Genomic DNA, 14,440 nt, shown 5'->3' with positions numbered 1-14,440 from the left:
AAAAAAAAAAAAAAAAAAAAAAAAAAAGAGGAAAATATCTAGTAACCCAAAGAAAGAAATTAACAATCTTCAATAAACCCGTGAATTATATTTAGAATACTGGGAAATTCAAATACAAAATTTACAATGACTGACATAAAAATCTTATACGTAATTTCTGTACTTAAATTTTTCTTACAGAATAAAAGTATTCAGGAACACAAAACAATTTCCAGATAAAATAACCATACTTATCAATTTTCTTACCTAGTGCATTATTATATAACTGCAGTGGAATGAACAATTATAGTGCTTTCATCTCACTTTTTAAGTAAAAATCTGACTATATTAATATTGTGCTATCTAGAAAAAAACTTTTATATCCTCATAATTTATTGTGAAGTCCATTATACCACTAATATGAAGCTAATGCCCATCATTTTTAAAGGCTGCATGTTTTCTGACATGTTACAGGAATATTCTTTATGCCAATCTCGCCATAGTTAAATAAAGAAACTTCTCCAATGGTCTTATTATTACCGATAACTTGCTTCAGTCTAAACTATAAATAATAGAACACTATGAATTTCCACTGAAAGCACAATAATCTTTTTTATTTGTATTTTGTATAACTAATATACCAAATTAAGTTTGCTGCTGGAGAATGTTTCTTACATTTACTGAAACAGCATTTTCCTCAAGTGTCCTATATGAAAAGCCCTTCGACAGGCATGACAAACATGGATTCTTCTAGTCTCTTTCCCATTCAAAACCAACCTGACAGCCTGTGTCTCTCACTCCTTATCAGCTCCTCTGCCAGCTCTCTTCAGCCACATGGTGTGCTCTCCCCCAGTCAGGAGCCTCCTTGGCCCTACAAACCACTTCTCCCTGAGCACATCAAGTCTTCTCCTCCCTTAGTCTGCCCTCTGCACCATCGGAAACCTTTTCACATCCAGTTTACCTCTCGACTTGCCCCAGTTTCCTTCCATCACCACTTGACTGAAACTATTCTCAAGTACGGTGGACTATCTCAAGAAACTTCCCATTTCCCTGTGCATCACAATTGTACACCAGGCCCTCTTTCTAACTCCCCATCCCTTCCTTGGCTTCCTGAACACCACATTCCAAGAATGTCACAGTTGTTTTTCTGATGTCATGCACCCCTCTTTATCCAGTCACCCCAAAGCTGGTCTCAGTCCACCGATGTCCCAATTCTCTACGCATCCCACTGCCATCATCTATAAGCAACACCATGACTCCTTCCTCCAACTGCTGTGCTTCCTTCCACATACCTCTCCAGTCTGACTGCACTCTATGTGGCACACCAGCTGGGCCCAGGTTCTCCCCAGCTCTCCCACTGACACACCGTGCTCTCCTCAAACCCCTAACCTTAAGAAGAGAGAGATCTCGAGCCTTGTCTTGCTGTATCCGTCAACACCAGGGAACTATTAGTAGTCTCCTGAAACACCATGATGTCTTTCATCTGATCTTTGACAGTATATTTCCAGGAGTTACTGAAAGCAGTTTTGAGAAGTATCCTAAAGCCACTCTTGGACTCACAGAAAAAGGAGCCATGAACAATTGGTGTTATGCCCCATTTGCAAAGAAGGCAGGCATCACATGGCATATGCCATCTATTTGCCATGGTCTCCACTAAAGACAACGGCTGATTAGCACAATAAGACCTCACTTAGGTCCTTTAGCACATGCCATATTCTGTTTTTAAATAATAGCTTTATTGATACGTAATTCACATGCCATAAAATTAACACTTTAAAAGTATACAGTTCATTGTTTTAGTACCTTCACAAAGTTGTACAACCATCACCATCATCCAATTTTAGAACATTTCCATCACCTCAAAAAGAAGTACCACACCCACTGCAAGTCACCTGCCATCCCCTCCCACTCCTAGGACCTGGCAATGACTCAACTACTTTCTGTCTGTATAGATTTGCCTATTCTGGGTGACATGGTAATTCTATGTGCAGTATTTTGAGGAACTGCCAAGCTGTTCCTCAAAGTGGTTGCACCACTTTACATTCTCACCAGCAACTAATGAAGGTTCCAGTGTCTCCACATCCTCAGCAACACTTGTTACTGTCTTTGTAGCCATCCTACTGGGTGTGAAGAAGTGTCTGTGGTTTTAATTTGCATTCCTCTACTAACAATGATGTTGAGCAACTTTTCACATGCTTATTATGCTTATTTCAAATGCCTATTGGCCATTTGTATATCTTCTCTGGGTAGATGTCTATTCCAATCATTTACCCACTTTTTTCCTAGGTTACTTATCTTTTAGTTGTTGAGTTACGAGTTACCATTTTGGTGCCCTAGTTGAAAATCAATGTGTCATAAATGTAAAGGTTTATTTTTGGACTCTCCGTTACATCCATTGATCTATGCACCTATCTTTATGTCAGTACCACACTGTCTTAATCATGCAGTTTGTAATAAGTTTGGGAATGGGAAAGTGTAAATCCTCCAACTTTGACCTATTTTTTTTTTTTAATGATATATTAGCTACTCTGAGTTCCTTGCATTTGCCCATCAATTTTAGGTCAACTTGTCAATTTCTGCAAAAAAATTAAAAATAATAATAATAATAATAAAAGCCAGCTAGGATTCTGTTAGGAGCTGGATTAAATTTGTAGAGCAATTTGAAGAGTGCTGCCATCTTAACAATATTAAGTCTTTCAACCCATGATGTTCCATTTATTCAGAGCTTCTTTTTTTTCCAAAATTCTTTTAGTTTTCAATATACAATTTCAAGCTTTAAGTTTATTCCTATTATTTTCTTTTTAATGAGATTATAAATAGAATTGTTATCCTAATTTCATTTGGGGATGGTCATTGCTAGAAATACAAGTGACTTTTCTATGTTTATCTTGTATCCTGCAACCCTGCTAATTCATTTTTTTTAGTTACAATATTTTTGTGTGTAGATTCCCTAGGTTTTCCTATACACAAGATCATGTCATCTGTGACTAGAGATAGACTTCCTTCTTTCTTTCCATCTAAATGCCTTTTACTTCATTTTCTGACCTAATTGCCCTATTTACTTTACCTTCAATACAATGTTGAATAGAAGGGATGGGAGCAGACACCCTTATTGCTAAGCTTAAGGGGAACACATTCAGTCTTTTATGATTAAGAGTGATGTTAACTGTGTGAAATACAGAATTTTAAGAACAAAAGAAATTTTTACATTATGATAAATGTCTCCAAAATAGAGTGAAGAATAAACAATTGGGAATGATGGCTAGTTTCTTCAAAGCTGATAACTAGTCATGACAAAGTAGCAATGAAATAAAAGTGGTTATCAAAAAGCCTATTAAAGACAAAGAAGAACTTGAATTAAATTCATCGTTTTACTGAACTAGAGTTAGCAACAGAAAAACAAAGAAAATGAATATAAGCCAAAGCAGAAGATACCCCCAAAAGAGTTCTAAGGAAGTCGGTGTTATCAAAAGCCTTAAAATTTGCACATATTTAACCAAGCAGTTTCGCATATAGAAACTTATCCTAAAGGAAAAATTCTAGGATCCCAGCATGAATATGAAAAATTATAAATAATCTGAATGTCCACAAATAAGAAGTTTATAGTATAGCCACATGATAAAATGCTACATTTCCTTGATTCAAAGATGTCACTGGTTTTAAGACACATCAGTATTATTTTAGTAATAGTCTTGGGTGGGAAGACAATAGCACTGTAAATATACACACTGTTTATAAGTCACAGCTCAATTTTAGTAACATGAAAAATACGTGTCTCTGAATCCAAGAAACATACTTGTCTGCAGCCACTCCCATGTCAGAGAATATTTACTGCTACAGACTCACGTTCATGAGTCAGAGGTTATTTCTTAAAGTTCTGTTTGTGACTGACTCACTGAGACAAGAGAATGTGATTACCAAGCACATTTTATTTAAATAGTATACACAATATTTTAAAGGAGCGGTTTTTAATAAGGTAGGCCTATCATAATCACCTGAAGACTTTCTGTAACACAAATTTGCTCAGGCCCTAGCTGAAATGTATACTTTTACCTCTAATTTCCAGGGAAGGGACCTCAGACACATATGTTATTTAAACTCCCCACATGACTCTAATTTTCACCCCTTTAAACCCATGGCTTAAAGACAGCAAAAGTTAACCGAATTCATTAAGTAATCATAAACCACAAAACTGTGCTAGTTTCTAAGAACTCAAGGAGTCAGTGAAAATATGCTCCCACTTCAAATGGAGTAGTATTAGAGAAGGTGGAATAAAGCGGGTTAGGTCCCAAGACCTGAAAACAGGAGTTAAACACTCTTAAGAGGAAACAGGATCCCAGTAATAGGCAAGGACTATTAGAGTGTCCAAGCTGCTTTACAACACACTTGCAAATCTGTTTCTCTGAATAAATAGCACATGTGTAGGATTCTCAACAGCCAAAAGGTGTCACCACCATCACATTCACCTCCATAGCATATCTATTCTGAGGAAATGCACCATGGCCAGCCTAGGAACGTAAAGGACACTGAAGGAACGGGAGGCTGAGGCCGCTACTTCCTTCTACCACTGGAGCCTACAACACAGGAGCAGTTTAGACTACCTTAACAGTTTAGACCTGAGCTCTTAAATGGATCATTACAGATTGGCGGTTTGTGGAGGACTGGAGTAAGCAAGTCTTATTGTAGAAGCACTTGGGTCTTCCCATTACCTCAGCACCAACCAGGCCAGAGATTTAGGCTGTAACACTGCTCCCCAGAAAACTCAAAACTGGAAGCAACAAGGGCCATTGTAAACTACTGCCGCCTGAAAACATGAGCGTGTTAGACTGGACAATGTGGGTTGCTTCTGACGTGGCCTGTCCACAGCCTTTCTCCTATTTATCCAGATAACCGAAGAACCATGTGGAGTGAGTCCAAAACATTATATACTTTTGTAAAAGGAGAAAAAGTTAGATGGGTATGTTTGCCTTTGAGGACTTATCATGTGCCTACCATACACTTTTCCAAGTATCCTAAATGAATTACTTCTTTTAAATGTCGCAAAAATCTTACAAAATATCTTTATCTCTAATTCACAGATAAGCAAATTGAGACACAAAGTGAGAGAGCAACTTTACCAAAGTCACACAGATCACTAACAATGGTTGTCTCTGGATGATTCCAAGCAATAGAATTTGCTTTTCCTTTTCTTACTTTGCCCACACCTCTAACACAGAGACATGCACACAAAAAAACAGTGGATGGAAGGAAGGACTTTTAAATAAAACTGAAAAATCAAAGTCCTCATAGATTGATTTCTCACCTACGCAGCCTTATGTGGTTGGCAATTATGTATTAACAAAGCAGCAGAAGACATTTTATATAGAAGATACAGTGCTTAAAATCCTTAGAGCCAGAGCTTTCCTTATCTAAAGATCTTCTGCATAGACAGATCTATTCCATCTCATTCATTTTGATAAAAGCATGGCATTCTGTTTTGTTACTGATTACACAAGCTTTGCTTCAAAGAATTGTTCAGAACGCTAACAATATAAAAGGTAATCTTCATCCAGACACGATAATGTAACAAAATCAGCTTATTTTCAATTTACACTTCTATTATATGGGAAAATACAATAGAAATTAGTCCAGAGCAAAAGCTAATAAATAATATTGTCAGGAATAATTGAAAGATTATTAATTATCACTGTTTTAAAAAACATCTTCATTTTAGTTAGAGAGCAGAGGGAATGGGTTTAAAGTAACTTGTTTTAAAATTAGTTAACAACAGAAACAGGATTTTACAACCACCAACTGTGAGATGGTTTTATGCCTCAGTGGCAGGGTTTTGGCTAAAAGAATCTGGAAATGTTAACTGATATCTTTTTCTTGAAGATCCTTACAAAACCTTAGAGAAGTAAAGAAAAGACGGCCAAAAAGTCAATATTGGTATGTATAAAGGTCCCATGGTACTATTGGCACTGGACATAATGGGGTCAAAATAAACTGGTACAGAAAATGTAAGAACTCAAGGGCTTATGAGGAATTCTTGTTGAAGAACATTTTCTTCAGTTAAGAGACACCTATATGTATTTTCAAATTTGCATTATTTTTAAAAGTTTCCTTTAAAGAGATTTCTTTAGAGTTAATGTATGTTTATTCTTTAACTCTGACTAGATTTTTTCAAATTGTCTTGGTTTTCAATTTTTTTTTTTTTTTTTTGCAGAAAACGATTTATGTAGGCAGAGAGAGAGAGAAATAGAAAGAGCAAGTGAGCTCCCACACTGTCATGGGAGGGGATCCACAAGAGGGAAAGTCCCAGTTTTCAAAGTTTTTAAGAGCTTTTTAAAAGAACCAATATGCCCTCCTATGCTTGCTTCTCAGTTTTGAAGGTAACCCTAAGATGCACATCAACATTTTAAAAGATTTGCTCAATCAAAGGTTAAGATGCATATAAACAGTGAAAGAATATAGACTAACAATATTCACCATTTGTCATCTGAAAGGTGGTATCAATTATGGCTGCTGCTCAACCAAGGTACAAAAGAAAATCAGAAGGCAACATCAAGCATTATTCAAATGGAAAACGTGGCTTTTCACTTCTCTAAAAACTTAAAACACAAACACAGCAGAATAATAATATCTTTTATATGAATATTGAAGTAGTTACTTATTGAGGTACCTATCTAAAAATAATTAAAGCTAATACATGTCAAAAAATGATAAAGTCCTTCAAAAAAACAGAGGATGAAAATTCAAGCTAAAAGACTAAAAATTCCAGCTAGTACTGGAAATAATCACATGAAAAGAAAAAAATAGAGAAATGTTTTCTTGTCTTGGTTAACTGTGTGTCTACGTGCACACTTCACTCAGGTATGGCCAAGATCATCAACCTTGTAAACAAAGCAAATAAAGTTCTTCATAAAGAACCATCTAAAGGACATTTTCTTTACTTGAAAGCTAGTTAAATCAGAGTTACTAAGTACAAAAGGCCAAAGCAAAATATAAATAGATACATTTAGCTTTAGATTTTTTAAGAAGAATTTGTGTTCTCAGACCATCATTATTTAAGTTAAAACAAGTTTAACCCACGAGGCAATTTTTTTTTTTTTAAAGACAGGGTCTCACTCTGTCACCAAGGTTGGAGTGCAGTGGCATGATCTTGGCTCACTACAACCTCTGCCTCCAGGCTCAAGCAATCCTCCAACCTCAGCCTCCTGAGTAGCTGAGACTAAAGGTGTGTACCACCACCACACAGCTAATTCTTCTATTTTTTTGTAGAGATGGAATTTCACCATGGTGCCCAGGTTGATCTTGAACTCCTGAGCCCAAGCTATCCTCCCACCTTTGCCTCCCAAAGCGCTGGGATGACAGGTATCAGCACCCAGCCAGCAAATGATATTTAAGCAGTAAATATAACTGTGAAAGATATGAATAGAAAAATAAAGGAGCCAGAAAGAAGTACATTAAAATCATAAATATGACTGTTTTAAAATTAGCAAGTATTTTCTCTGTGTTCTAACGTTTCTATAATGCTATATTGCTTTTATTAGAAAATGAAAACAAGCAATAGTACTTTTTAAATGAGACTTCTAGAAAGTACATAGCCTGTAGAATGTTTTGCAAAAATGCATAAGGAATCATGAACAATCACATTGTTCATTACAACAATGCTTATCAACAATCATATTGTTTGTTATAACAACATTTGTAGTAGTGAAAAATGAGAAACCACCCCAAAGTCTCCTTTCCCAAGGGAAGGGACAAGTCAGTTGTGGTAATATTTACACAATGAAATACTTGAGCGAAGTGAAAAATGAAGTACACATGTTGATAGGGATCAACTTTGTAAACCAATGTTAAGCCAAAAAAGTATGTTGCAAAAGGCCACACAGATTAAGATAATCTTTATAAAAATGTTTAAAGCATACAAAATAATATTGTATATTGTTTTAATAATAAATATATACAGGATAAAATTATTAAGAGATACAAAGGAATTATAACCTCACATTCAGAATGGGTTACTGCTAATGTGGTGGAAGAAAAGAAAAGATAAGAAATGGTTACCTATATCCCCTTCCATAGCTACCTAGCTTTAATACCAACTTTCCAAACCTATTGTATACACTTCAGTGTTTCTTCTGTGTGTAAATATATGCAATACATACACAAACACGTGACTTCCTTTTCCACCCAGGATGAAATCTGAAAGTCCTGCAAGAGCTGACCCCAGGCCCTCTGACCTCCTTTCCAGTTACTGTCTTCTCATACACATCGTCCCTCTGGATGACCTCCTCATACCCTGGAACATGATCAGCACAGTCCAAGACCTCCTGCAACTGCTACTCTACCTGCAACACTCTTCCCTGTTCCATATCCGTATGACTGTTTTATTGGTAAGATGTCACTGCAATGTCACCTCACAGGAGAGCGCTTCCTTGACCGTCTCACATAGAATACCCCCTTCATCCTCTACTTGTTTTTCCTGCTTTACATTTTCTTCTTCATAGCCTGATGGTTGGCTACACAGCATTAGGAATGTATGTCCTGCCTTTTCTCCCAGAATTTTAGTTCTATGAGAACAGGATTTTGTTTGTCTTGTTCACTGTTGTATCAACATTACCTAGACCAGGAATGGACATGAAGCAGTTCAATACTGGCTGATCAAAAGCACTGTGGATTTCATTCTAGACATATTTTGAGCCACCTTTAAAATGTATTCTAAAATTCATTTTAGTAAAACATATGTAACTTTTATGATATTGAATACTTTTCCTAAATATCATTTTTAAAGCTACACAGTATTCCAACAAGTACACAGGACACAGCAGAGTTTCGATAATCTGTTGTTAGACATTTGACTTTTTAAAATATTTATAATGGACATTCTTCAGACTTTGTGATCAATCATTATTTCTTTAGGATAAATTCCTCAAGTGAAAAATGCTGAATCCATTTTTCAAGTCTTGGATATATGTTCTCAATGACCCTCCAAAAAGGCAACACAGGCATGCATGCACACTAACGGGGAAAAGCTCACCTTGTCACAGGCTGCATCTATACTAATGGGATGAGGGCCACAGTGTTACAGTTTCACCCATGCTCAGCTCCAATGTCTCTTTCAATCTTACTAATTTAGCAAGTTAAAAATGTATTATCTTGTAATCTTGTGTTTATATTACATATAAAGTTGCTCTCGTTCCTCAAGTCCACCCTATTATGAAGTCTATGTGAAAGAGAAATCAAAAAATGTCCCTCAGCATGCCTTCACTAACAGGTAAACAGGAGAGGCTGACTGTGCCTCTCCAGGAAACAAGGATTTAGCACCTCCTCTTCCAGTGCTCCCTCTTCATCTGGAGTGCTCTGGTGAGAGGATGGAGCCTACCTGGGCCAGGACAGACCCCATGCAGACTGCACGGCACTCCGTGAGGAAGGCACACTCATGCAGACCCCCAAGGACTGCACTCTTCTTCTACTGAAGGAACGCTTTGACTCTCTGTGTCTCCTACCCAGATTCCATGGGTCATTTGCCCCAAAGGGAGCAAATCAAAAAAAAAAAAGAAATAGTGGCCAAGCATGGTGGCTCATGCTTGTAACCCCATCACTTTGGGAAGCTAAGGCAGGTGGATCTTTTGAGGTCAGGAGTTCAAGACCAGCCTGGCCAACATGGTGAAAACCCGTCTCTACTAAAAATACAAAAATTAGCTGGGAATGGTGGTACACACCTGTAGTCCCAGTTACTCAGGAGGCTGAGGTAGGAGAATCGCTTGAACCTCAGGATGTGGAGGCTGCAGTGAGCCAAGATCACACCACTGTACTCCAGCCTGGGTGACAGAGTGGGACTCTGTCTCAAAAAAAAAAAAAAAAAAAGTTGTACCTTTTTCTATGAAAGACGGAAAGACGACATACATCTGTGGTCTATACAAGCTAAAAATTAATGAAAACTGTAAGACACTGCTTAAGCTTTAAGCCTATCAAGACAGCATATGTCTGAAATGGAAACATTCATTAATAAGCATCACTGGTCTTCTGAAAAACATTATACATTGAGCTGTCAACCAGAAATCATATGTACTGCACTTAGATACTTCAGAATGCTCACCACTGGTCAGGGTGTGAAGAGAGTAACAGAACAGACACACAGCCCCAGCCCCCATTCCCAACAGGTGCATCATAGAGGAGGGAGCTGCTGATGACCTGCAACCTTAACAGGTGCAGCATGACCAAGGAAAGCCCCTCTGCCACCAGCTCAGGCACTTGGTAACTTCAGCAGCTCTACACCACACTTCCCATGGTTCTCTGGGGGACTGAAGTCACTCAGCAAAGTCTTTTAACAACAGAAGTTCAGAGATACACTGCAACAATATCATGTTTTTAAATCTGGTCAATTTAACTTTTAACCATCTCAACTCTTAAAACTATATTCTAAATATTTCATAATTTAACTTAATTTTTTAAGTCTTTTCTTTTACCAGAGGAGCCCAGTAGGTGTAGAGATAGCCTATTTTCAATGCTGGTACAAACTGTGAGCAGGATATTATCAGAAAATAGAGATTCAAGAAAAACTTGAATTGTTCATATAAAACCTAAAAAGGAAAAGAGAAAATTAACAAAATTCCTTCAAGGAAAAAAACTTAATACCTAAATTAAACAACTGAAATCAGACAACATATAACCACATTTCCATCAAACAGTGAGAATGTGTTCTGATTCAAAGTAAATTAATTAATTTTCACATTGGCTTTCCGATAGTTATATCACAAAGAAAGGCTAAGATTACTCCCAAAATATATTTTAAATAAACTGAAAGATAAGACAATTAGGACTTTCAAGGACATTAAAAATGTCATCTAAGAGTTTTTCATTTTTCTTACATGAAATTCTTCAGTTTTCCACACTCATTTACTAAGCTTTTACATGAACATCAAAAAAAAACTTAGATAGCAAAGCCTTCCCAATGTCAGCAAGCCAGCATAATAGTTATATCTTGATAACGACTCAGTAAATCTTACAATGGAAAAGTCTTATTCCATTGTATTTATTCCACTGTATTTATGAAATGGTAAGAAACAAATAGCCACTTTTTTTTTCCCATGGACATCCAAGACGTCCACGTAGCTTAACAAAGCCTGAGTGAACAGATGTGGCTTCCCGGGATAGACTGGCTCAATCTCCAGCGGGTATTTACTTCCCTCAAAACATTAAAAATCGTAAAGCATAAGAATGTGTAATTGCAGACCAATTTTCAGGAAGACAGCAACCCACCTCCTCTTATGGTCTTTGGGTAGTTAATCCTTAATAATAGTTTTGAATATAAATGAAATTTCATCATTCAATAAAATTTTAGGAATGTCAATACTGAAAGGTTTTGGTTTTCAATTCAAATAGTTATCTTTAGGGAAGAAAACCCAAGATCTAATACTAATAGATCTCGATTTACAAATGCCTCAAATTATTAAAGTTGAAAATCAAAATGGAACAAAACTTATGTTTACAGATGAGAATAATTCAAACAGCACACTACAATCAAAATCAAACTTGCAAACCTGCAACTTACAAATCACACTCTCTTTGGATGCCATTTCTATGCCACTTGGAAGGAATGAAAATTTCACCAAGCAGGGCAGTGGGTTAAGTGCTTATTGCTGACCTAGAGAGTCTGCGACTCGTTTTCAGATAATGAGGCTATCTGCATCATCATATAGCGATGTGTGAGACTCAAAATCGGTTATACTGACAATGCATTTATGTTCATAATCATGTTCAACCTGCTGTCTAAAAATGTTTTGAATTATTTCATAAATTAATCTCAGCAGGAAATAAAGTGCTTTTTCCTTAGTGATTTCTTTAAAATCTCAGTTAGCATAAATTATATCTATTAGCAATTTAGAAATTGCCATTCATGGTAAAAAATGGCATAGAATTCCTACTGTGTTTAGAAACCAAATGTTTCTAAAATACTACATTTGAGATGAAAAGACTAATTTCAGAGACAATCCAAGAAAAAAACTCATGTACATGGTAATCATCATACAGTCACATCCACAGGTATTTTCAGCATGCAGGCAATCTGAGCAGACTGTGTGGACTTGCTCCGATCAAAGTTAAGCTGCACTGCTAGCTTTAAACTACTGTAATCAATACTCTACCGTCTACTGACTGAACCTGCTGACCTTTAGGAAAATGTATACTGCTCAGCCAATCTCTGAGATCTGTGAGTATTTAATAATTTAAACCCAGGCAGAAAACAGTGGCTTCATTCAATAAAGATGTGAATATTTATCTGCCTATAAGACAGTTTACACTTTATTATCCTGCCAAAAGATCAGTCTTTTAATTATGAAGCCATTAGTTTTGTGAGTTTTAATAAAGAAGTACATTAGATATCAAGCATTTGCCAATCACTAGGTAGATGGGGATGAGGTGGGGGTGTGGGTAAAATCAATGCCCAATACAATGTCGGCATGATTATTTAAATTAAACATACAAGATAAAGCAGCCCACGTTCCTTGTAATCAAGAGTTTATCTTGCAAATAAAATACATAAAACATGCCAAAAACTTTGATATAGAAATATAATCAATACCAGCTTCCTTTTCCTTTAGAAAGATAAATCTATTAAAATAAGGAATGTCACACAAAAACAAAAATTATTCAACTATTCTAATTGTATATGAACTGTTTTATAACTTAAGCTAGCAATATCACTAGCAACAAAAAAGTAATAAGATATTAACCTACAGATTTAAATTTAGCATAATACCCAATTGAAGATAACTAATGATAATAACAAGGCCTGAGATTTATAGTGCAAAGTAGAAAAGACATCTAGATAGAAATAAGCTTATTACAGATATTGTTATTGTATCATTTCAGTGTAAAAAATTGTTTTATTTTCCCTGTGAAATTTCTTGGCAGGCTTTAAACATTACATTCACTTTTCTCTCCAAACTAGTTCCCAGTCAAAATATATAACTTGTTTTCCGATAATTTTATTAGCTTTACTTCATTATGTCTGTATTTCTAAAATAATATAAATATGTTTATCAAGAACTAAAAGCAATAATCAAACTGTTTCTTAAGCTGAACTCTATGATGTGGCCATTAAAACTACATATGAATTATTTAACAATTATTGGGACACAGATGGTCAAAAGCAAAAGGACACTGATTTGGATGTGACACAATTCAATACCTAAGTGAGATTCTCAACAAGATTCTCTTTGTCTTACAGCAAAGGAAGCCAGGATCTCTGACACACAACCCATCTCCAAGAATGCAATGGTCTTACCCCAGGTATAAAGGTAAACACATTGTATTTTTGATTTTTTATAGAATTCTTGGGATGTTTTTCTTCACACTTTTCGGGACATCCAAGCCATACTGTGCGAGCTTTCAGTTCTTTCTTTCTTTGACAAATATTTATCAGCCAATCACAGCAACTGTGTGAAACAAAAGATATATATTGTATATGGTTTTTTGCTTTTTAAAAATGTTGAAACTAATTGTACATATTTAGAGCCAACACTGATTGTTTCTGTATTTACCAGACACTAATAGCACACCTAATGCTAATCTATGGGATTTTTCTTAAAATAGGTTGATTATACAAATTTAAATTTGACATAAAAATACAAAGTCTTATATAAATGTACAATAGCTTTTAGAACCCCAAGGGAATTATCTGTTTAGACACCCTTATTGGCAAAATAAAACCATTAATATTCCGAAGCAGCCAATGGTCTATATGTTGAGAAAAGGTACAGCTATATGTTACCAGTAATTCCCAATACACCATTCAATGATAAAGGTCCTTAGATTTCAATTAATCCAGGATGTGGCTCTTCTCTGAAGTAATAATCATTTTCTCTTTTAAAATGACTTTTCCAGTATTATTAATTAATGAAATATTAAGACTTACCGCTCAGGACTGGTGTGGTTGCTCACATCTGTAATCCCAGCACTTTGGGAAGCCTAGGCAGGAAGATCACCTGAGATCAGGAGCTTGAGACCAGCCTGGCCAACATAGTGAAACCCCATCTCTACTAAAAATACAAAAATTAGCTGGGCGTTGTGGTACATGCCTGTAATCCCAGCTACAAAGGAGGCTGAGGCAGGAAAATCGCTCAAACCCAGGAGGCTGAGGTTACAGTGAGCAGAGACAGTGCCACTGCACTCTAGCCTGGACAATCGAGTGAGACTCCATCTAAAAAGACTTACAGCTCAATTCAATATATAAAGAGGATACAAATGTTTCCTGTGATAGTCTAATAATAATAAAAGCTTGACTGCATTTCCACATAGCTCTCTTCATCTGTGCAGTAAATATTTTAATTCTAAATTTACCCTGTTCCAATAGGGTCTGGGTTTCAGAAGCACAACTCTTCCCTTTCTTGGTCATCCAAACCATTATTTTGGAGTAGAGAGTATAGAGTTTCTAGTAAAATAACTTTTCTTTTCTTTTTTTTTTTTTTTTTTT

General features: G+C 36.0%; 1 protein-coding gene across 1 annotated transcript in view; it reads right to left on the bottom strand.

The window, feature by feature from the left end:
- Positions 1-14,440, bottom strand: part of ATP9B (ATPase phospholipid transporting 9B (putative)) — a 294,182-nt gene that overhangs the window by 245,290 nt on the left and 34,452 nt on the right. The window contains exons 3-4 of the mRNA XM_017504545.2: positions 13,253-13,403; positions 10,434-10,547 (exon numbers count right to left, since the gene is read on the bottom strand). Of these exons, the coding sequence (XP_017360034.2) occupies positions 10,434-10,547; positions 13,253-13,403 (265 nt within the window). The remainder of the gene's footprint in view (positions 1-10,433; positions 10,548-13,252; positions 13,404-14,440) is intronic.

This window comes from Cebus imitator, unplaced genomic scaffold (genome assembly GCF_001604975.1).
Source record: "Cebus imitator isolate Cc_AM_T3 unplaced genomic scaffold, Cebus_imitator-1.0 Scaffold324, whole genome shotgun sequence".
Taxonomy (NCBI): domain Eukaryota; kingdom Metazoa; phylum Chordata; class Mammalia; order Primates; family Cebidae; genus Cebus; species Cebus imitator.
This window is presented reverse-complemented; position numbering and strand designations above follow the sequence as displayed.